Source organism: Colias croceus, chromosome 10, assembly GCF_905220415.1.
Source record: "Colias croceus chromosome 10, ilColCroc2.1".
In the NCBI taxonomy this organism is placed as follows: domain Eukaryota; kingdom Metazoa; phylum Arthropoda; class Insecta; order Lepidoptera; family Pieridae; genus Colias; species Colias croceus.
In genome coordinates this window covers 6,807,405-6,829,034 of record NC_059546.1, presented here as the reverse complement: position 1 = coordinate 6,829,034, position 21,630 = coordinate 6,807,405, and the positions used below count along the sequence as shown (strand labels likewise).

The 21,630-nt window shown below is 31.1% G+C and overlaps 3 protein-coding genes and 1 long non-coding RNA gene across 5 annotated transcripts; 3 read left to right on the top strand and 1 right to left on the bottom strand.

Moving 5' to 3' along the window:
- Positions 1–846: 846 nt before the first annotated feature.
- Positions 847–7,129, top strand: LOC123694775 (DNA mismatch repair protein Mlh3-like). Of its 2 annotated transcripts, XM_045640336.1 has the most exons (13): positions 847–968; positions 1,046–1,393; positions 1,607–2,026; positions 2,100–2,448; positions 2,531–3,373; positions 3,458–4,486; positions 4,580–4,659; positions 4,727–4,900; positions 4,994–5,135; positions 5,240–5,433; positions 6,256–6,375; positions 6,711–6,872; positions 6,954–7,129. In XM_045640336.1, the coding sequence occupies exons 1-13, from the start codon at positions 885–887 to the stop codon at positions 7,002–7,004; spliced, it is 3,996 nt and encodes a 1,331-aa protein (XP_045496292.1). In that variant the 5' UTR covers positions 847–884; the 3' UTR covers positions 7,005–7,129. The 2 variants fall into 2 exon arrangements, with proteins under 2 accessions (XP_045496292.1, XP_045496290.1); XM_045640334.1 differs by lacking the exon at positions 6,954–7,129 and having other exon boundaries at positions 6,711–6,946.
- On the bottom strand, positions 7,071–11,022 carry LOC123695207 (chymotrypsin-1-like). The gene is made up of 6 exons (XM_045640974.1): positions 11,012–11,022; positions 9,938–9,957; positions 8,938–9,100; positions 8,156–8,399; positions 7,655–7,801; positions 7,071–7,524 (listed from the first exon to the last, which is right to left on the bottom strand). The coding sequence occupies exons 1-6, from the start codon at positions 11,020–11,022 to the stop codon at positions 7,351–7,353; spliced, it is 759 nt and encodes a 252-aa protein (XP_045496930.1). The 3' UTR covers positions 7,071–7,350.
- A 6,225-nt stretch (positions 11,023–17,247) lies between these two features.
- LOC123694784 (pre-mRNA-splicing factor 18) lies at positions 17,248–19,812 on the top strand. Its single transcript, XM_045640350.1, has 7 exons — positions 17,248–17,576; positions 17,666–17,789; positions 17,877–18,049; positions 18,192–18,272; positions 18,598–18,732; positions 19,063–19,275; positions 19,558–19,812. Exons 1-7 carry the CDS (start codon positions 17,514–17,516, stop codon positions 19,795–19,797), a joined length of 1,029 nt encoding a protein of 342 aa, XP_045496306.1. The 5' UTR covers positions 17,248–17,513; the 3' UTR covers positions 19,798–19,812.
- Positions 19,813–20,948: 1,136 nt separating this feature from the next.
- LOC123694794 lies at positions 20,949–21,210 on the top strand. Its single transcript, XR_006751866.1, has 2 exons — positions 20,949–21,003; positions 21,140–21,210. It is a non-coding gene; the product is annotated as an uncharacterized LOC123694794 (long non-coding RNA).
- Positions 21,211–21,630: the final 420 nt, after the last annotated feature.

Genomic DNA, 21,630 nt, shown 5'->3' with positions numbered 1-21,630 from the left:
AAACGGGAGCATCATTTTTAACAAAATATAATTCATCAACATTGTAATATAATTAATTACAGATCTAGAGTTGTTACAAAGGAATGGAGCTGTTATTAAAGATAAAACATATTTTGGTATGCTGTTTGAATTTTGATTTTATGAATTTTTTACTTTTAATAAATTATTATCTAACAGAATCAATATGATATTATATAATAATTTTGTGCTCGCATAATAAAATATTCAGGAATTAATTTAATGAAAAAAGGAGAGTGATAGAAAAGAGATTTTTAAATTTCCCGCTTCTTGATGTGTTGCCAGCTTGATTCATAGAATCAAATGCTTGTGTTTTTTCAATCTGTTAGTATTATTAGTAACTATAAATGTGTTGGATGTAGATGGATAGTTTCAGTGCTTTAATCGTTGTTGAATTATTGAATAGGAATGGTGGTATTTTTTTTTTTTTTTCATTATTTTAACAGCTTAAGATTGACATTTGGTTGACATTAAAATATTTCTTGTGAAGTTCAGACTTCAAAGACTGGGTCAGTGGCAACTGGCAACTCTGTAAAAAGGCCAATGCCCAATTTTGAAAACACTATTTTTGAATTGTGATTTGGGGAAAAAATGTACAAAATATTGCAAAAAATTAGATTAGCGTCATCTTATTATTAGAAGGTATGATATGATAACGTATATATTTTATAAAATAAATATTTGCGGACATAATTGTACCTCTTATTGTACCTAATCGATAGTTGCAATTTGAAAATATGTTTTGTTTTTAATTTGTGATTGCCTTTTGTTATTTTCCTTTTTATGAAGACAGAGCTTGAGACAGAGATAAGTGTTTTGTTTATAAAGTTTAATCATACCTAGTTCACTATAAATATGCTTAAAAAATGATAAAAATACCCACAGACGTTCAATCCGTTATAAATGCTGCTTATCATATAAACAGTTTTAGTGGAGCTGTTGAAGAACTGGTTAAAACTGTATTTCGTACTTAATCAGAAAAATATTTATACCTAATACTAACAGCTCATTTTCATCTTTATTACAGGTATATAACTCTCTGGATGCAGATTCAACTTCAATTGCAATAAGAGTAGACATACAGGAAAGTTTAATTCAAGTAATTGACAATGGGTGTGGAATTAAAGAGAATGACTTCAATTTACTTGGACAAAAATATTCATCTAGTAAATTTGTTGATATATTTGGTTTGAAAACTATTCCATGCACATATGGATATTGTGGTCTATCACTTGCAACAATTATTGATGTTTGTCACGAAATAAAAATAATCTCAAGACACCAAGACTCGCAAGAAACGTGGATGAAAATATTTTGCCGGAGAGAATGCAAAGAGTTAACTAAAACAACCTCAAGACCATCTAAAGGCACTACTGTAAGTCAATATTTTAATAGTACGTAATAACTCAGCCCCTGGAATCACAGGCACAATAGAAAATCTACTGTGTCGAGGTCAGATCGGGCCGCTCGGGGCTCAATGGGTTAATGCTTTGATGAAGTTTGCTAGATGACATACTGATTGTTCAACAATCTTGTTTCTTGAATTTAATGAATATTTTAGTGTGAAATAAAATGTTTTTTGTTTAAGGTTGACATCAAAGGATTTCTGTATAATTTAAAGATACAAAGGAAAGCTATTGAAACTCACAATGAAATGCTTGCTATAAAAACATTATTAGAGCACCTATCATTGGTTCATGTGAATGTGTCATTTAGTCTGAGAGATGATGGAAAAAACGAAATTGTGTTCCAAATACATAAAAATAGAGATCTTTGTTCAACTATATCAAGTTTATTTAACATTTTGCCAAGTGAGTTACAAGAACTACAAATAGAAAAGAAATACTATAAAGTAAAAGCTTTAATAGGAAAGGGAAATATGGACTTTAAGAAGTACCAGTGGATCTTTTTAAATAGGAAGTTTATTTTCAGCAGTAAGATCCATCAAATAATGAATAAACATTTGAAAAAATCTTTGTGTATTCAACAGTTCAAACCCATCAAGAAGGTGAGAATTTTAAATAATAAATTACACTCTTAAATTCTGTACATATTATTCATAGTTCTCTTATTTATTTCAGCTTCATTTTAATAATGATGAAACATATAATCACGATTTGCCATTGTATTTCCTTTTCATATCATGTCCATATTTTGACTATGATGTTAATTATAATTTAAGAAAAACAACTGTGGAATTTAAGAACTGGGACCAAATAACTAATATATTGCAAAAATTGGCACAATGCTATTGTGGGGAAATAAAACTTAAAGAAGTAACTAATCAGTTTGTAAAGAACAATACAAGGGATCCAAATTTTACTAAAAATAATGAAAATAATACAAGAGAAGAAGTAAAAAAAATAGTCAATAAAATATTAATGAATCCAATGAAACAAAAAGTGTTAGATATACACAATGGAGTTAAAGGTTGCCCTCTATTTTTTCTTTTTATTAGAATTAATAGCATACATATGAATTCTGTGATATTATGTAAAGATTTTGTTTTCAGGGTTAAACATTAAGAGACAAAGAAAGCAGAATAAAAGAAAACTTTTGAAAAGTAAACAAGAATTCAAAACAACATGTAACAATGCTATACCATTGTCTCAAAATGAAGAAAAAATTAACAAGAAGTTTACAAACCTACATGAAAAGGAAAATAGGATAACAATACATCACTCCAACCGAAAAAATATAAAGCAAAATCTAAATAACTTGGACAAAAAATGTAATGATGAACCAGAAATCGCAGAAACTATATTAAATAATGATAATGCATCATCCTCTGATTCAAAAGAAGATAACACTAAACCACAGAAACCTCGTAAAAGGAAAAAGGTGTCTATAAATTGTAACTATTATAAAAATAAGAGGCATGCTTTAACTAAAATGTCATTGGAAGAAAACAATAAAAACAATAATCAGAATTATCTAGACTCTGCAAATAATAAGAAAAATAATATAGAAGAGAATGCAAAATGTTTTCAGGAAAATAATGCAATGAAAAAGATTTTACATCCTCCTGAAAGATTGAAAGAAAAACATAAATTGTTTCCAAGGTCGAGTAGAAAGGTGCAATTAAATAAGAAACCAAGGATTAAAGAGAATTTTAATTTTAACATAAATGATTGTAAATTAAATGCAACGAAAAATAAACCAATTGACTACAAAATAGGTTTATATAATAAAGATGTAAAAATAGATGCTGAAAAATTCAAAGAAAATGCAGTTATTTCATCATATGATCTTGTGCAAACAATTTTGAAAGATGAAACCAAAAATATTGGAAAATTTGATCTACAATATGATGTCAATGCAAACATGCAACCACATACATTCACTTTCCCTGCAGGTTAGTCTCTATGACAATTTCATAACATAATATTATATACTGTATACATTTTCATTTTACATTTATTTGTATTTTAATTTTTAGAACAACTTCCTGAGAGTACTTTTAGCAATATAATTTCTACCAAATTAACATATGAAAGTCATAAAAATTATAATTTAAATAACAAGATTTATGAAAACAAATATAGTAATCTCCATTACATCAGCAAGGCTTCCAAGGATCTATTCTCTTTAAAAAGTCGAACACCATTTAATTTGAAAAATATTACTTTTAAAAAGAAAAATTGCAATAAATTTAATAAAGCATCATTTTTTAACACTTTGAAAATGGACATTAATGAATCTGTTTATACTATACAAGTGTCAAATAGTATAAATAATTTCAATTATGAACTGAATCACGAGTATAATAATGCAAACAACTTATATGTTGATCGTAATAATGAGTCTATCGAAATACCTTTTATAGAAGAAATGAAATCAATGTATGATAAAACATATACCATTGAGAACTATTATTCGCAAGGCAGCCATGATTTAAATAAAAATATGAGCTTAAAATATGATATAACATATTCTATTCAATTATCGAAAAACATAATTTATACACCTAATGAAAATTTTGATATAATTAATAACGATTTTATGGAAAGATCTTTAATTTTTAATAGCAATTACATGGATGATTTAATTAGAAATAAAGAAGACAATAAAACATTTAATAATGAAACTGATGAAGAAATAATATCAATCCTGAATTCAAAGAGAGATGAAGAAAATGTTGATCCTTTAAACTTTTGTGAAACGATTATCGATTCTATCGCTGCAAATCATGAGCCTAAATTAGATAATCACATAATAACTAACGATAGTCTATTTGATGTAGCTTTAAATTTACAAGATAATAAAAAGCAAGAAAATGAACTTGCTAATGTTACTTCCCACCATTTTAATTCACTGCACACTGAAGAAATAAATGAATTATTCCGAGATACTTTTGATTTGGATATTTCCAAAAAACAGAATACTAATATAATAACTGAAGTCAGAGAGTCTTCAAAAATTTTAGAAGATTTTACTATTCAGGGTCGACATACATTTATGCCTAAAGGTAATAAAAATGGATTTAGCAATCTAGTATAATATTACCTACTCCATGAATAAGGACTCCATTAAAATTATCTTTTTTCCGTTTTGTTGATAGGTATGTCGCCAATCATCAAAAATATTAACAAAAAAATGTTAAAAATGTGCAGTACATTAGAGGATGAATATTATGAAGATGTAAGTTTTATAAATTAATAAGATTTTTCACATTTGGTCCGTAAACTTATTAAGCATATATTTTCAGCGACTCTACAAAAAATTCGCAGAGTCGGTAGTAGAAACGGCGAAAGTGTTTGAACCAAAAATTCAAAATGTCAATGAAATAAAAACTACGAGGGATATAAATAAATTTAACAATAAAATCATAAAAGACAAAGCAGATTTGGTATTCGATGCGAAATCTTTAAAACAAGCTAAAGTATTAATTTTTTCTACAGTCATAAAGTAATTTTTATAATGTTTACGTTGGTAAAGTCTTGATTTTAACGATAAAAGTGTGATTATTATTTAGGTATTTGGTCAAGTTGACTGCAAATTTATTGCTACAATCACGCACGGAAAGATAGCTTCAAGTGACACATATTCTGATTTCCTCGTGCTTTTTGATCAACACGCTGTTCATGAGAGAATTCGTCTTGAGAAAAATTTATCAGGTGACCTAAATCACATAATTTTTCGTTGCCCAATTGAATGTATAAATAATTGTAAAAAAAAATTGTTCCAATTTGACCCAGTATTTATACATTGTATTCTTTAGATTATTTTGATGGCACTACTTGGAAGAGCGTCACAATAGATGGCATTAGTTTGAAATTGCCTAAAGATGATGCTATTTTTCTACATAACTATAAAGATAAATTGTCTGCATTCGGTCTACAATGGACTCTAACTGATAATATAATAACTTTGTATGGAATTCCAAAAGCCATTTTCGGTCATATTGACAGACAGGTAATTTACTCTAAGTCTGTATTAGTCTTAGATCATTAAGTAATGGATGGAGTACGCTGGCAAATGTTCTAACTAAACTTTCTGCTGATTTTGGTGCGGGGAGGGTAGATAGATAGAAAGATAGAAAACACTTTATTGCACACAAAAACAAAATTTACAGAAACGATATTACTTATAATTGGCGGCCTTATCGCTTAAAAGCGATTTCTTCCAGGCAACCTTGTACTAAACCTTCCAGGTAAATCACACTATGAAACACAATCACATATTCACAAAAATAATTTGTGTCACGAAAGTCGTAAAAATTTACGACCTTTTAAGCGACGAGTTTTTAAATTCAACTCTATCACTAACTTCATAAAGATTAAATTTGTATTTCATTCCAAGATAGTCTCGTTGGGAGTGCGGTTCAATATCGCGTTCTAAATTCAACTTTATCACTTTGGTCATAAAGATTAAATTTGTATGTCCTTTCAATATAGTCTCCTAAGGAATGCGGTTCATTATCGCGTTTTAAATCCAACTTTATCTCTTAGTTTATAAAGATTAAATTTGCATATTTCCTTTCCATGATAGTCTCGTGGGGCCGCATCAATGATCGAGTAAACATGACTCGATTATTTGTCTTGATCATATCGATAAACGACACATCGACGATTATTAGAAAATGCATTTAATTAGAAATGTACGTTAAAAAAATAAAAAAAAAATATACACAAATGAAAGGTTATTCCATCTTTACTTAATGATCTAAGGTATTAGTAGATGTATTCCATTGTATTTCGGAGGTGCTTATTTTAAATAATTAATGCACTTTTTAAGGAGGAAGTGGTATTCGGAGCTACTAAAAATTTACTTGCTGAACTAATCGATGCACTTAAATATCTAAAAGGCAATATACCTCTATACCCTCAAACTATTATGAACCTTGTTTTTAGTGAGGTGAGCATACTTCTGATATTTTTTAAAAGTAGGTAACTAGGCGTTGTGCTACGTAGATTTCCAAAAAAAAGAAATATCGGCAATGATGCATATTATAAGTAAAAAGTTGTAGATAGGTTACCAACACAACATTTCATCTTCAAAAACTGCTCACTACGCACACACGATTAGACTTCAAAGTAAGATGGAATTATTCAATTATCGTAAGCTAAAAAGAGACAACTGTATTAAATTGTGACTAATAATTATTATTTGCCACATTGACGTGCCACTCTGGAGGCGCAAATAATACATCAACACTTTTTACTTATAATTTACCCTGTTTTTACTTTCAGGCTTGTCGATATGCGATCATGTTTGGAGATAAGTTATCGAAACAAAATTGCGTTGAATTATTGGAATCATTAGCAAGATGCAAAACTCCATTCCAATGTGCTCATGGTAGACCAGTGATGGCTGTTTTAATGGAAATGAACGGATATTTGCCAAAATATAATGTACGGCTTTCTATCAATAATATAATTATTTTAACTATAGGTATCATATTTATTGCTTAAGTATATTTTTTCCGTTTTCAGATATGTTTTGAGAAGATTAAACTATTTAAAAGTAGCAAGAAAAAAGGGTAGCAGTAAATTTATAATACCTATTAGAGGAAAATTTATGACAAAAAAATAACGAAGTTATTAGTTAGTTATGAATAATTTTTATTTAGATCTTAAAATTAGTAAAGGAATAAACATGTACCTACATATCATTTGATTTTTTATTATAGGTACTTAATATTTAAATGCTACATTTTTATATACTTTTACATATCATTGTAAATGTAGATTTCTTGCCAAATTACCAACACCAAGCTTTGCATTTTTTCGTACCTAAACTGTTATAAATTATTGTAGGTGTATAGGTATGTCTGGCGCGGCTATATTACACGTCATAATATTATGTATGATCTATACTATGACAATAATACTACAGTTCGTTGCGACAACATTTCTTTATAGATTTTTCCAAAGTACCCTCAATCCACTCAATATAGAAATTAATACGAGTATGGACATCCGGAAATCCACTTCCACATGGTATACCCCAAGATACCAAACCGACTAATTTATTGTTTTTTATTAATGGGCCACCCGAATCTCCCTGAAATTGAACAATAAAATAAGTATTTCCACACACCTACTGAGCATTTTTATCTGTAGGTATATACATAATATTGTTTCTGTATTAGATTACTGCAGCTATTGCTAATAAGATTTATGAATATACGTACATGACAGGTGCCCTCTCCAATTCTTGTAAAGGTACAAAACATAGTATCGAAGACTTTTCTAGCATACCGCATAGCAAATCTGCACGTTTTTTGATTAAAAACGGGTAGTTGCAATTTTTGCATTTTACGACTGGATGAACCTTTTGGCTGAAATAAAAAATGTAAGTGAAATTTGCCATTCAATTTAATACTCAATGTAACAATTAAAATAGTTTCCGTAGTTACTTATTACTCAAGCATCATACGATTTTAATTATCTATGTAGGTATAATTAATATGTACAAAATTCATCTAGTTAAGTACTTTCCTCCAATTAATCATGAAGCTCGTCTATAATCACGAACAAAACGAATCATGTGTACATAGTATTTTGCTTTTGCTATTATTTCTCTCATGCATTCGTATAATACCTACCTATAGAACAAATTATCACGCTTAGATAAAGATTGTCTAAAGCAAAACTACCCGCTTAGATATAAAATATTAAAAAAAAAAACTAACCTCATCAGCACCAAACCCAGTTACAATTACAATATCATTTTCTTGTAATTCATCACGGTCCATTCGTATCATATCAACACGTTGAAGATCAAACAATCCGGATACTTTTAAAACTGCGATGTCATGTAATCGAAGCGAGGTGTTGTAGTTCTCGTGTATATAAATCGCCCGTACATCGTACTGAAGCCCACCAATATCCAAATTCTCAGTACCAACTACAACTTTTATAAAACGTGGATGGGCCCTTAAAATGAAATTTCGAATTATATTCGCACAACCACAATATTATTCTGTAACCAATAATTCATTTTGACCATTTATTCACTCCCATTAGTAACATAATATGCTGGCAAACGTTTTTGTGCTAGGATAGCCTATTTTGGGACCTACAAAAAATAGTTAAGGCCTTAAATTAAAACAAAAAGGTTTGTTTTAATCTAAGGTTAAGGCCTATTTTTGGCCTAAACCTTTGATTAAAACGAACCAACTACGACCACGTAAAATCAACATCGCGAAAAAGTTAAATACTTTTTAAAAATTAACGGTAGCTGAAAGTTGAGTGTCTTTACTGTTAACACAAAAAAGGTGCTCAGGTTCACTTACAAATAAAAAAGACGGGTTGCATTCCGGGAGTACCGGCAGAAGTGAAAACTTGATTAATGTTTGATATCCATCCGTCTTACGCTTTTTCGATCAGGTCACGTGTCCTGACGCGAGTTTAAGATTTAATACCCAACGCCGCTAAAGAAGTTTTCACTTCAAAAAACCTTTGCTAAACTTACCCGACCAAACAATGTGCTGCAGTAACAACGTGCCTGTGTGAAATAACTGCTCCACCACAAACATGATGGCCGTCTAAGTTTTGTAAAGAAGCGTGAAATTTTCCAAACCCTGGTTCAACATTGTCGCCACCCACTATTCTTGAATCGCCCAGAACGAAGATATCTAAATATATTGTTTTAAAATTAAAGGTAACTATAAAAATTGTTATTAGATATTTTATTTTCAATCTATCAAAGCTTATCAATGCAACCTTTTATTTGAAATAAATAAATCAAAATTATCCAAATGTTAATCATTATAGGTAATATCACAGGTAATATGTATTTATAGCAGGGCAATAAACACACAAATACTGCATTTATCTTAGTTTTAATATTGAAGTAGCACATAATTAATGATTAGATCTTTATTTCTTTTATCGTAGTTCTATTCGGTAGATCGATATCAAGAGATTACTGGAAGATACTAGTTAGATTATAAATAATTTAAATACCTAAACATTTTATTTTTTGTGAACTAAAATAATTATTGATCTACTAAAATGTACATATATCTCGATGACTAAAATCCATATTATTGTAGACCACGAATCATTTATGAGCACAATGGATCGACCCTCTAAAAATGTATGGCAATTTAATTTCTTGACATGATCTCTGATCTATCTACAACATAATATGAAGAGTCCTTATTATGCTACAAGAAATGAAATTTATCTTGCAAAGTAGGTAGAAATCAGAGTAGAAATAATATCTATTAGTACAAAGTAACTGAGCAGACAGGATAATAAAATCCTAAGATAAAATCAATAAAAATAAAAAACTATGAAATAAATAACACAAGCTTGCTAATGCTTATTGCTTGTTTAATGAATGTTTGTTACTTAAATATAATTATATTCTAGATGATAGGTATGTTAAATATGGTAAAATGTAAAATATGTGGTTAAATTTGGGTTAATTAGAATTATCCGAATTATCTATGATACTGGCAACTGACAGCTGTTGTCACTTGACAGACTTTAAGCACAGAATATAATGTACATAATAGTAGCTAAACGCTACAGAACGGACACTCTCCGCCTCCCGCCAAAATTAAACACTTACCTCACCCCGCACGATCAGACATGTTATGGTACCCATTTCCCCGCAAGGACGATACCAACGACGTCTTTAGCAGGGGGGGCACACTCAAAACTGTCATGTAAACGTGTAAACGCATAGACGACAGCGACGCGGGCGATGAGTGGTATAACTAAAATTAAAAAAAAAGCCGCCATCTTGTAATGATGTGCGACTGTCATTGTCAACCATAGTTTTCAACTTTCGGACGGACGTTGATGCGATTTCGAGGTTATCTCCGTTTGTAATAATGTACTCTATGGTTATCTCATTTGTTTTTGTTAAATATATCTGGTTATCTTTTAAGTTTTTGTTTTGGTTAAGTTTTGTTTTGTTATTTTGTTACTTGTTTTATTGTTGTTAACTGTTGTGAACGTTGTGATCATGAGTTTTCAACGGAGGAGAAAACACGCTAGAAGCTTAGAACTTTTTAAAAACTTGAGAATCCTGCCTCTTGCATGTATTTATATCAAAGAAATTTGTATTTTCATAAAAAAACATCCTCAATATTTTAAAACTAATAAAGAAATTGGAAAATTAACAAGATATCCAAACAATTTGTTTTTACCGAGGCCTAAATTAACTTTGTACAAAAAAAATGTTCCTTATATATGTATTCAGATATTTAATAAAATCCCAAAAGACTTGCAAGGGGTTCCTCTTCCAGGATTTAAAAATAAATTAAATAAATACTTATTAGAGATTTTAGAGGTTTTAGCAATTGTATAGTATATAAATCTCAATTTCAATTTAATAAACGTGAATACCGCTAAAGAAATTGTTTTTTATTCTCACCCTTGGTTGCCCTCATTACTTATTTATTATTTACTCAACTTACAAGGCAACTTATGGAGTGAGAGTATGTTTACAAAAATATTACTAACGCCACAAAAAGAGTGTTGTCACGAATACGACGCTTTTCTTGGTGTTAGTAATATTTTTGTAAATATACTTTCGCTCCATATGTGCTAAATGTCGATATGCATACTGCATAGCTATATATATATATACCCCTTTAAAGCATTAGTTATCCTACAAAGTTGCAGATGGCAGCACGTTCCATACATGCACTTATTACCACAGAGTAGCCACTCTATCTCAGTTATACATCCTTCCTCTATGGTCTTTAGACGAAACCAAGAAGCTTATATCTAATACACTGGAGATTTCGGTATGAACATTGACGTGTAACAAGAAAATATTGCCCAGTTCATGTTTTTTATCACTTTCACACCTAACTTGGTATTGCCACTGTTAATACGAAGTTTTCCCAAGGCTACTATGTATGCTGTAATATTCTGTGCAAAAGGTTAGTTTTTGTACATGAGTTTGTTGATAAATTGCCAACAACGTCAATCAGAAGCATTGTTGGATGAGACAATTATTATTTATGCTAAATAAACTAAGTATCTGAACCAATTATTAAAAAGCGATACTCCCTGATTATGGGTAGTCACCATAATAAAATTGTAGCAACTCTCACTTTGTCAATATGGCATGTGTGTCAAAAAAATTGCGTCGCTTCGAATATTTAAGTTAATATTGTTGCTTATTTAATGAATATTTTCCGAATATAAAGAATGCATTGTATTGTGCAAAATTGCAGAAGTGTTTGGACACCAAATTCTGGCATAGAATTTCACAGGCAAGTGTATATTTACGTTATTTACAATATTCCTCAATACTCCTGCATTTACCTGTTTAGAATCATTTCAATGGCAAAAATTGTCTAATTTAGCATCATTTTAGTAAGCAGTCATGTTAAATTTGTTATTTCCCTAATACTTTATCATTTTTCAACAAGTTTTCAATAAATAGATTTAACAAGTAAGGTAACCATGATGACGAGTTTTTATGGATAGCGAAGAGAATATATTGTAATAACAATATTATGATGAAAATTTAGAACACCATTTTAAAGATTGTTACTAGTAATGAAACAACACATGACATCGGTATTGCACTCACATGTAGTTATAAGATTGTTCGTTTTTACATTGAAATTTATACTTTTTTAACTTACCTCATATTTTTTTGTTTTACGTATTTCAGCTTTCCAAAAAGTAAAATAAAAAGAAATATATGTGCCCATCAAGGTTACTGAGGATTACGACCCAGAAAAAAATACCTTTTGAAAAACAAACTTTGTAAAGTTAGCTGAAATTTGTGCAAGGCTGCTATAAACAGTTTTTCTTTGATGATTCTGGCTTGAAATTGACCCGTCGAAGCAACGCGTTTAAAAAGAAGATCTGAGTAGCTAACAATTTGGTAAACAGCATCTGATGCAAAACACAACTTTCCTCTATTTACAAAGGATGTTAATGCTATATATCGGTTCATATCCAAGCTTTGTAGCCAAAAGTTATTTATAACTATCATTCTATACCAATTAAAATTGTATGTACCTACCTATAAAGTATGACCATAATATTATAATATAAATACTGTTAAAAATATATGTCGTTATTATTTATAGACCATGATTTTTAGTTTTTTCTATTTTGAAAAATCCTGAATTTACAAACCAGCGTGGTCACTCGACAGAAAGAGACAAATAACATGACTGACGTCATTGAATGTCATAGTTTCTTGTTTCAAGTTAATGGTCATAGTGCGATCTCCAGTGTATTAGAGGATATAAGCTTCTTGGACGAAACGCAACGAAGATTGACAACATTAAGGTGATTGCTACGATCTGTTCCCAGCCAATGTCCCGCTAGATGGCGCTGAATTCTACATTTCTAGTTTATTTGAGTTTTTGCGTAATTGGAAAAGATTAAGGTCAATAGTCATGGCGATTACTGAATATTATATTTTATTTAAATATGTCATATCATTGCCTTAAAATCCACCCAATTCGGTAAAACCATGCGTTTTAACATCTGTCATTGCATACAGGGTCGTTTACACACACAGACGTACATACAAAAATGATAAAGATTGAACTCTAGATGGCGTGAATGTAAAACAAGTTTGGCGTGTATGTATTTGAGTAGTTAGTAGCATATTATATTCTTTATTTCTGATCCATGCCTATTCACTCAAAACTACCTAATAACACTAATGATTTGTAACAGTAAATTATTTCAATAGGTAGGTATTTGAACATTTCCCAACAAGACGTAAGAATAATTATTCGTAGGTATACAAGATACAATAACAAATCTAATACACTATTTATTATTTTATTATTTACTAGCGGTCCGCCCCGGCTTCGCCCGTGGTACATGTTTACGTTTTCTCTCCATAAGAAGTAACAACCATCCTCGTACTTCAAGGAATATAATAAAAAAAGAATTATCGAAATCGGTTCAGCCGTTCTCGAGTTATGCGCTTACCAACACATTTTGCGATTCATTTTTATATTAGACTAGCGGTCCGCCCCGGCTTCGCCCGTGGTACATGTTTACGTTTTCTCTACATAAGAACCATCCTCGTACTTCAAGGAATATAATAAAAAAAGAATTATCGAAATCGGTTCAGCCGTTCTCGAGTTATGCGCTTACCAACACATTTTGCGATTCATTTATATATATATATAAGATTATGTGAAAATAACCAGGAAGGTGAAAAACATATTTACGAAAACATAGTAACATATGGCTGTCGCTACAATAATTATATTTCAATTTTATCTTTTTATACCTAGTAGAACTGGCCGACGAATAAAAAAAATCGTATTAGAATACAATATATTACGGAACAAAAAAAGGATTGTAACTGAATTAGGTAGGTATGTTTGTTTCTGGGCGCACCGTTTTCGACGACGCGACGCGACGCGCGACGTAAGCGTATAAGTATAGGTACCTACTTTGCTAAAACAAACTAATAAAATTGTGTGTCTGTCTGAAAATTCGGAAAAGCATATTTTGCAAGTTTGTGATTACTTTGATAGTTTACCGATTTATAATAATTGTAATTGTAATTGTATAATATATAATTTGCAATGTGGTGAAATTTCATAAAAATCACGGGCCAATTTTTTGTTTTGAATCCCACCGAAAATATAATTGCGTTATTAGAATAATTAATTACTATACCTACCCACGATCAATTATTACAATATAGTCTCAAATGCATACTAGAGAAATATTGCAATTTGATTCAATTAAAATGCATAGCATACAAAAATAAATTCACAACACAAGAAATTCCGCGCGCAAATCATAGCGCGTGTCAATGAAATCAAGAATGTTTTATATCAAGCCGACGCGGACGAGCGACGACGCGACGCCGAACAAAAGTACCTACGACGGACGACCACGCTTCGAGTTGCCAAACACACAGCCAAACAACAATAATGAGTAATAAATTGTTTACAAAAAAAACAAGTTTTCCATTTTTCTGTATGAGTAGACAGAACTTCAAAACGCCACCTGCTACGGTTTATATTATGAACGATGGTTATAAAAATAAAAGTTATATTTGTTGGTGTAAACTATTTTATTGATCAATAATTTTGGAATTTAAAACTGTCAACATTGATTACAATAAAACGCAGTTTTATTTTATTACACTATTGTTTTTTTATCAAAACATGTATTTGAAGTACCATATAATATTATGCTGATCCAAGCATTTTCACTCAAAACTAATATCACTAATGATTTGTAAAAGTAAATTATTTCAATATACATTTCATAACCAACAAGTAAGAATAATTATTATTATTCCTACCTACAACAACAAACCTAAAACACTATTTACTATGGGAAAATAACCAGGAAGGTGAAAAACATTATATTATTATTTACGATTTCGACGCACTCGACTTTTAGTAAAATATAGTAGGTAAACATAATATTATGGTTTTGATTTTTGCTACTAGTATAAGAAAACTGCGTGTTCAAACTACTTGTTTGTCTGTCTGAAAATTCGGAAGTACTTTGGTAGTTTACCGATTTATAATAATATTGTATATATCGTTGTTTAAAAAATATTCAAACACAATAAAATATGATATACTGATTTATCACTGGTTTCAGTGATGAACTGATGAGTCAATGTTAGCCACTATACTTTCGTCATACGTGTGTTATGTGTATGATTGATGTGATTTGCAACGTGGTGATATTTCAGAAAAATCACGGGTCAAATTGTCCCACCGAAAATATAACTGCGTTATAAGAATAACTATACCTACGATAAATTATACATAATACAATATAGTTTCAAATGCATACTAGTGAAATATTTTATTTGAATCAATAAAATAAAAAAAAAATAAAAAATAATAATAATACAAAAATAAATTCACAACACAAGAAAATCCGCGCGCAAATCATAGCGCGTGACAATGAAATCAAGAACTTTCGAGCCGACGCGGACGCGACGCGGACGACGAAGGAGCCTAACAAAAGAACCTACAATCATAGGCGGCTCGTGACAAAATTGTATGGCCGTGTTCACTTGAAATAAAACAACGAAAATAGGTACCTACAATAGCGTTAGCAGTACAAAAAAAATGAGCACCACATTATAAATGTCTATTTAATATTTATACACTAAAAATTATAGAGTATTTCAAAACGAATTCAATTATTATTTAGCAATAATTAGAAAATCCCCGAATTTGCATTCGTGATCGTATTCATAGTGTTTGTCTACACTAATATTATAAAGAGGAAAACTTTGTTTGTTTGTTTGATTGTAATGAATAGGCTCATAAACTACTGGACATTTTACCAATGTTTGCAAGTTTGTGATTACTTTGATAGTTTACCGATTTATAATAATTGTATACTTATATCATTGTTTAAAAATATTCAAACACAATATGATATAGGTACTGATTTATCACTGGTTTCAGTGATGAACTGATGAGTCAATGTTAGCCACAATACTAATCACTTTCGTCATACATGTGTATGAACTATGATTGATGTGATTTGCAATGTGGTGAAATTTCATAAAAATCACGGGCCAATTTTTTGTTTTGAATCCCACCGAAAATACATATATTACTAATTGCGTTATTAGAATAATTAATTACTATACCCACGATCAATTATTACAATTTACAATATAGTCTCAAATGCATACTAGAGAAACATTGCAATTTGAATCAATTAAAATGCATAGCATACAAAAATAAATTCACAACACAAGAAATTCCGCGCGCAAATCATAGCGCGTGTCAATGAAATCAAGAATGTAATTTATATCAAGCCGACGACGACGCCGAACTAAAGTACCTACAGTACCATTTACCTTCAGTGTACAATACAGTTTACAGACCTACGACGGACGAACAATAATGAGTAATAAATTGTTTACAAAAAAAAACATAGTTTCTAAGGTCATTAGTTTTATTTTATTTTATTGTTATTTTCTTTGAACGATTGGAAATGAAATTACTCAATTTTTACATAGAACTTTGATTTATTAGAATTATGCTCATTATGTATATAAGATAACGAACGCGAATGCACGACATCTAGCGCGTCTTATGTCTAAACATCGCCTTTCGTTTAGACATTGACGCGCTAGATCTGTAATAAGTATATAGTCTATGCGCTAGATGTCGTGCTTTATGTCGTGTTTCGCTTGGCAAAAGTCACGCACACTACTGTAGAAGTGTCAAATTTTTCCGGTATTTTACTGTTGTTTTTCTAAGTAAATATTGTAAATTATTGATTAAAAAGGTCGAACGCGCACACATTTCATTATAGAGAAGTGATAAAATGATTAGTTTTAAAGAAATAGTGTCTGTGTTAAGTGTTTAGAGGTAATCAAAAATGTATGGAGGGACGGTCGGAACATCCACCTTAATCAAATTGACTTAAAGCAATTTTATTATTTTGGATTTGTGATTATCGTTTTTCGTAGAAAATGGTTAGATATTGTGCTGTTTACGGATGTATCTCATCAGAAAAACGCGAATTTTTTTTACGCTAGTCACAAATGTGCCAACCATAAAGAGTTTACACACACATTTGCAGTCTCTACAGTGTGACTGTCAAAACTGGAGTGTCCGGGGTGTGCTTTAAGATTGCGACTGAAGGACTTGTATCGATATTGTAAAGTCACTTGATAGCAGCATGGCAGAGCTGTTGAGAGTGCAAGCACAGTATTACCATATTTCCTAATATTGTAATACTGTGGTGCAAGCTTCTAATTTCTATTTCAAACTTCAACTTAATCTGTGAACTTCAAAGTCATATTATCTGTCACACGTTATGTATTATTTTGGCACTATTTTGGGCATTTGCTAACAAATATTATGTTAGAGATGTTTAAAAATCAAAAATTACATTTCAGTTTCTTAGGTCAATAACCCGATTATGTGCTGATGTTTATCTATAAAAAATATTCTTCATAAATTAAATAAAAAAAATAATAACATTTCTTTGGAGACGGAGAGAGTAACGCTTTTTGAACTTTGTTTACGTTTGTGTTTGAGGATTGTTGCATCCTGATGTATCTTTTCATTAAAAATATATAAATAAATAAAAATGAACGTATTAAAAGCAGAGATAGAACGTAAGAGAAAACTCTTGGAAGAGAAAAATATTTTGGTAAGGATTGAGTGTTCCACACATTATTATTAATAAACATTGTATGCTATTGGTACCGTAATGATTGTAATTGCTTATTTTTATTTTAGAACAATTCAAAAAAGTACTTCAAACGCGGTGATCTTCTAGCAAAAGAACAGGAAGAGTATATGAAAAAGTATGGCCCACAGAAAAACGATGAAGATGATAATAAAGTAGTAGAATCTGTAAAAGGTACAACAAAATGAGTAGTGTTGTTTGTCCTTTACTAAAATATGGTTTTTTCAAATAGCTTGAACACTTGATTTTTTTAAATTTCAGTAAAGACCCAGGAGGCTGAAACACAACAAAGTGAAAATGCTGCATTGCCAAGAGCAGAGGTTATAAAGAGGTTAAGGGAACGCGGACATCCTATAACTTTGTTTGGTGAAATGGAAGTACAATCTTTCAAGAGGTTGCGAAGGATTGAGATTCAGGAACCAGAAGCAAATAAGGTAAGAAATAATTATTAATAATTAATAAATAGTAAATACACAACATGTCAACTTATTTCACAGGAATAAGAAGTGTCTCCTTTACAATAATATCAAGAGAACTTTTTAAATTTTATTTATGTTGTGAGAATAATTATTTCAGGGGTTCAGAAATGATTTCCAAGAGGCTATGGACAAAGTGGATGAGGCATATTTAAATGAGATTCTTGCACTGGGCACACAGGTTAGTAATATTGCTTAAACATTTTTAATTCATTTTCTACTTTTAATCCTATTATCTACATATCTATAAAATTACTAGCTTTCCGCCCGCGGCTTCGCCCGCATTTTCAAAGGAAAGCCCGCATAGTTCCCGTTCCCGAGGGATTTCCGGGATAAAACCTATCCTATCTCTCAAGCTGGATCAAACTACACATGGTGTGCGAATTTTATTATAATCGGTTAAGTGGTTTAGGAGTCCATTGAGGACAAACATTGTGACACGAGATTTATATATATTAAGATTAAGATTTTACAATTTAAAATTTTTTTTTTTCAACTGACTACAGTCTGATGGTGAAAAGGCACACAAGGAAGATGATCTAGATGATTCTATTACCTATGAAACAATACAGGAGATGGCCAAAACAATGGGACAAGGTGACAGAAACCATGATATGAATGTCATAATGATTTTGCTACAAGTAAGACGATATTTCTTTTTACTTTTTATTACTCTCTTTTAAAAGCACAGTTTAGTTCTACCTTTAATTTTGTGCTTGCTAACTATGTATATACCGTTTTCATTTTGATGTTAATTTGTTGTAATGTATTTCAAATGACTGTAATTTAAATAACATGCACACTTGATGAAACTAGATAATGTTATTCTTAGTTGTAACTTGTAATTTTAACATAGATACAATTTGGGAATACATACATCAATAAATTGTTACAAATTTTAATGATTTATATTAAACTATTAATATAAATCATTACTTACTACATTACTACTACCTTAACAAATTTTGCAGTTTTTATTAAATATATGGGGACAACAGCTCAACTCTGCTACTGCTGCTGAAAAAACATCAACCAAACACAAAATGGCCAGAGCAACATACACACAGACACAAGTATATTTAAAGCCATTAATGCGCAAGCTGAAAAAGAAAAATTTACCGGAAGACATTTGTGACAGTTTAATGGAAATCACCAAGCATCTATTAGAAAGGAACTATATAATGGTATTTTATTTTTTGCATATTTTAAATATAAAATATCAAGTACAAACTGAAAGATTAATATTTGTATTATTTTAAACTCCACCCTGGCATCTCCCGTGCTACATGTTTATGTTTTCACGCCATAAGTACCATCTTCATACTTCAAGGAATATTATAAAATTGGTTCAGTTGTTCTCGATATTTGCGCATAGCATCAAATTTGGCGATTCATTTTTATTATATAGATCATAAAGATGTAACAAGTTAAATAATTGAGATCTATTATTCTACTATTGTTTTCAGGCGAGTGATGCATATCTCCAAATGGCTATTGGCAATGCCCCTTGGCCCATCGGTGTGACTATGGTTGGTATTCACGCTCGTACAGGTCGAGAAAAGATTTTCTCCAAAAACGTAGCGCACGTAATGAATGACGAAACGCAAAGGAAATATATACAAGCATTGAAAAGGCTAATGACGAAGTGTCAAGAGTACTTCCCGACGGACCCATCTCGTTGTGTTGAATATACTAAGATAAAATAAATCTTTCTTTTTGTATCTGTTGTTTTATTAATATTAATTTTCTTAAACTTTATAATCCCTACTTAATATGTTAGACGCAAATGTAACTTCTCTCGGTCTATATGTATGCCTCTTCTTCATGGTCAATAGTCTAAAACTACTGAACCAATTCCGATGAAATTTGATACAAATATAGTTTGAGACCTGAGAAGGGACATAACATTGGATTCATTTCGTTAACAAAGGATAACGCAGCATAAAGCAAGTTATAGATAATCTAAACTTTACTATATTAAAAAGTTAAGTATTAGTGAAGTTTTATCAAAATACAACCTCAGATTATTTAGATACAACTTGTAACTCAAGAACGGCTGAACAGATTTTAATGATTTTTTATAATAACTTAATTACAAATAAAAAAATATTTATAAAGGACAATATAATAATATTTATAAAGGTCGATTCACACATATCAGTGAACCCACAGTTCCGTATCCGTGCTACAGTGGTGTGTCAGTGCTTCAATTCACACATATCAGGCACAGTACAGTTCCTTACACACGACGTTCCCTTCAGACTAGCGTTGACGTCGATTGTTTTGATGGCGGCGTCAGTGATCCGTGATAAAATATCGTCATCGCCGATCACGTCCGTGATGGCCGGTGCCGGCACTGACACTGACGGTACTGAGACGACACTGATACTGACAAGTGTGAATACCTCCATAGAGAATATTTGAAAGAATAATTATCACTGATGCGGTACTGTGCCGGAACTGTGGGCTCACTGATATGTGTGAATCGACCTTTATACTAGACTAGCTTTCCACCCGCGGCATCGCCCGCGCAGTCAACGAAAAACCCGCATAGTTCCCGTTCCCGTGGGATTTCCGGGATAAAACCTATCCTATGTCCTTTCTCGGGTATCAAAATATCACTATACCAAATTTCACGCAAATTGGTTCAGTAGTTAAGGCGTGATTGAGTAACAGACAGACAGAGTTACTTTCGCATTTATAATATTAGTATGGATATTATCCGCCTGCGGCTTCGCCTTCGTGTTCAAAGAAAAACCCGTATAGTTCCCCTTCTGTGGGATTTCCTGGATAAAAAGTAGCCTTTGTCACATTTTGGGTCTTCAGCTACCATTAGCGCTGTGGGTGGCGGTACACCTCCGGGAAGTTGGCACCGCACTTTGAAGTTAGAAAAATTTTAAAGGTTGTTCCAGGTTGTTCTAGGTTTGTTCTACATTGTTCCAGAATTTCATACAGCTGAGATTAAAACTTTTCGAGAAAAGTCAAAAAACCCGATTTTTGAGCTGGCACCGCACTTTTTAGATATCGCGATTCTGGCGGTTGTTCCAGGTTGTTCTAGGTTTGTTCTATATTGTTCCAAAATATCGCGTCCGAAAAAAATTTATTTTCCACAAAATTCGTAAAAAACCAAAAAAAAGTTGGCACCGCACTTTGAAGTAAGAAAAATTTTAAAGGTTGTTCCAGGTTGTTCTAGGTTTGTTCTATATTGTTCCAAAATATGGCGCCCGAAAAAAATTTATTTTCCACAAAATTCGCAAAAAACCAAAAAGAAGTTGGCACCGCACTTTGAAGTTAGAAAAATTTTAAAGGTTGTTCCAGGTTGTTCTAGGTTTGTTCTACATTGTTCCAAAATATCGCGTCCGAAAAAAATTTATTTTCCACAAAATTCGCAAAAAACCAAAAAGTAGTTGACCTCCGGGAAGTTGGCACCACACTTTGAAGTTAGAAAAATTTTAAAGGTTGTTCCAGGTTGTTCTAGGTTTGTTCTATATTGTTCCAAAATATCGCGTCCGAAAAAAAATTATTTTCCACAAAATTCT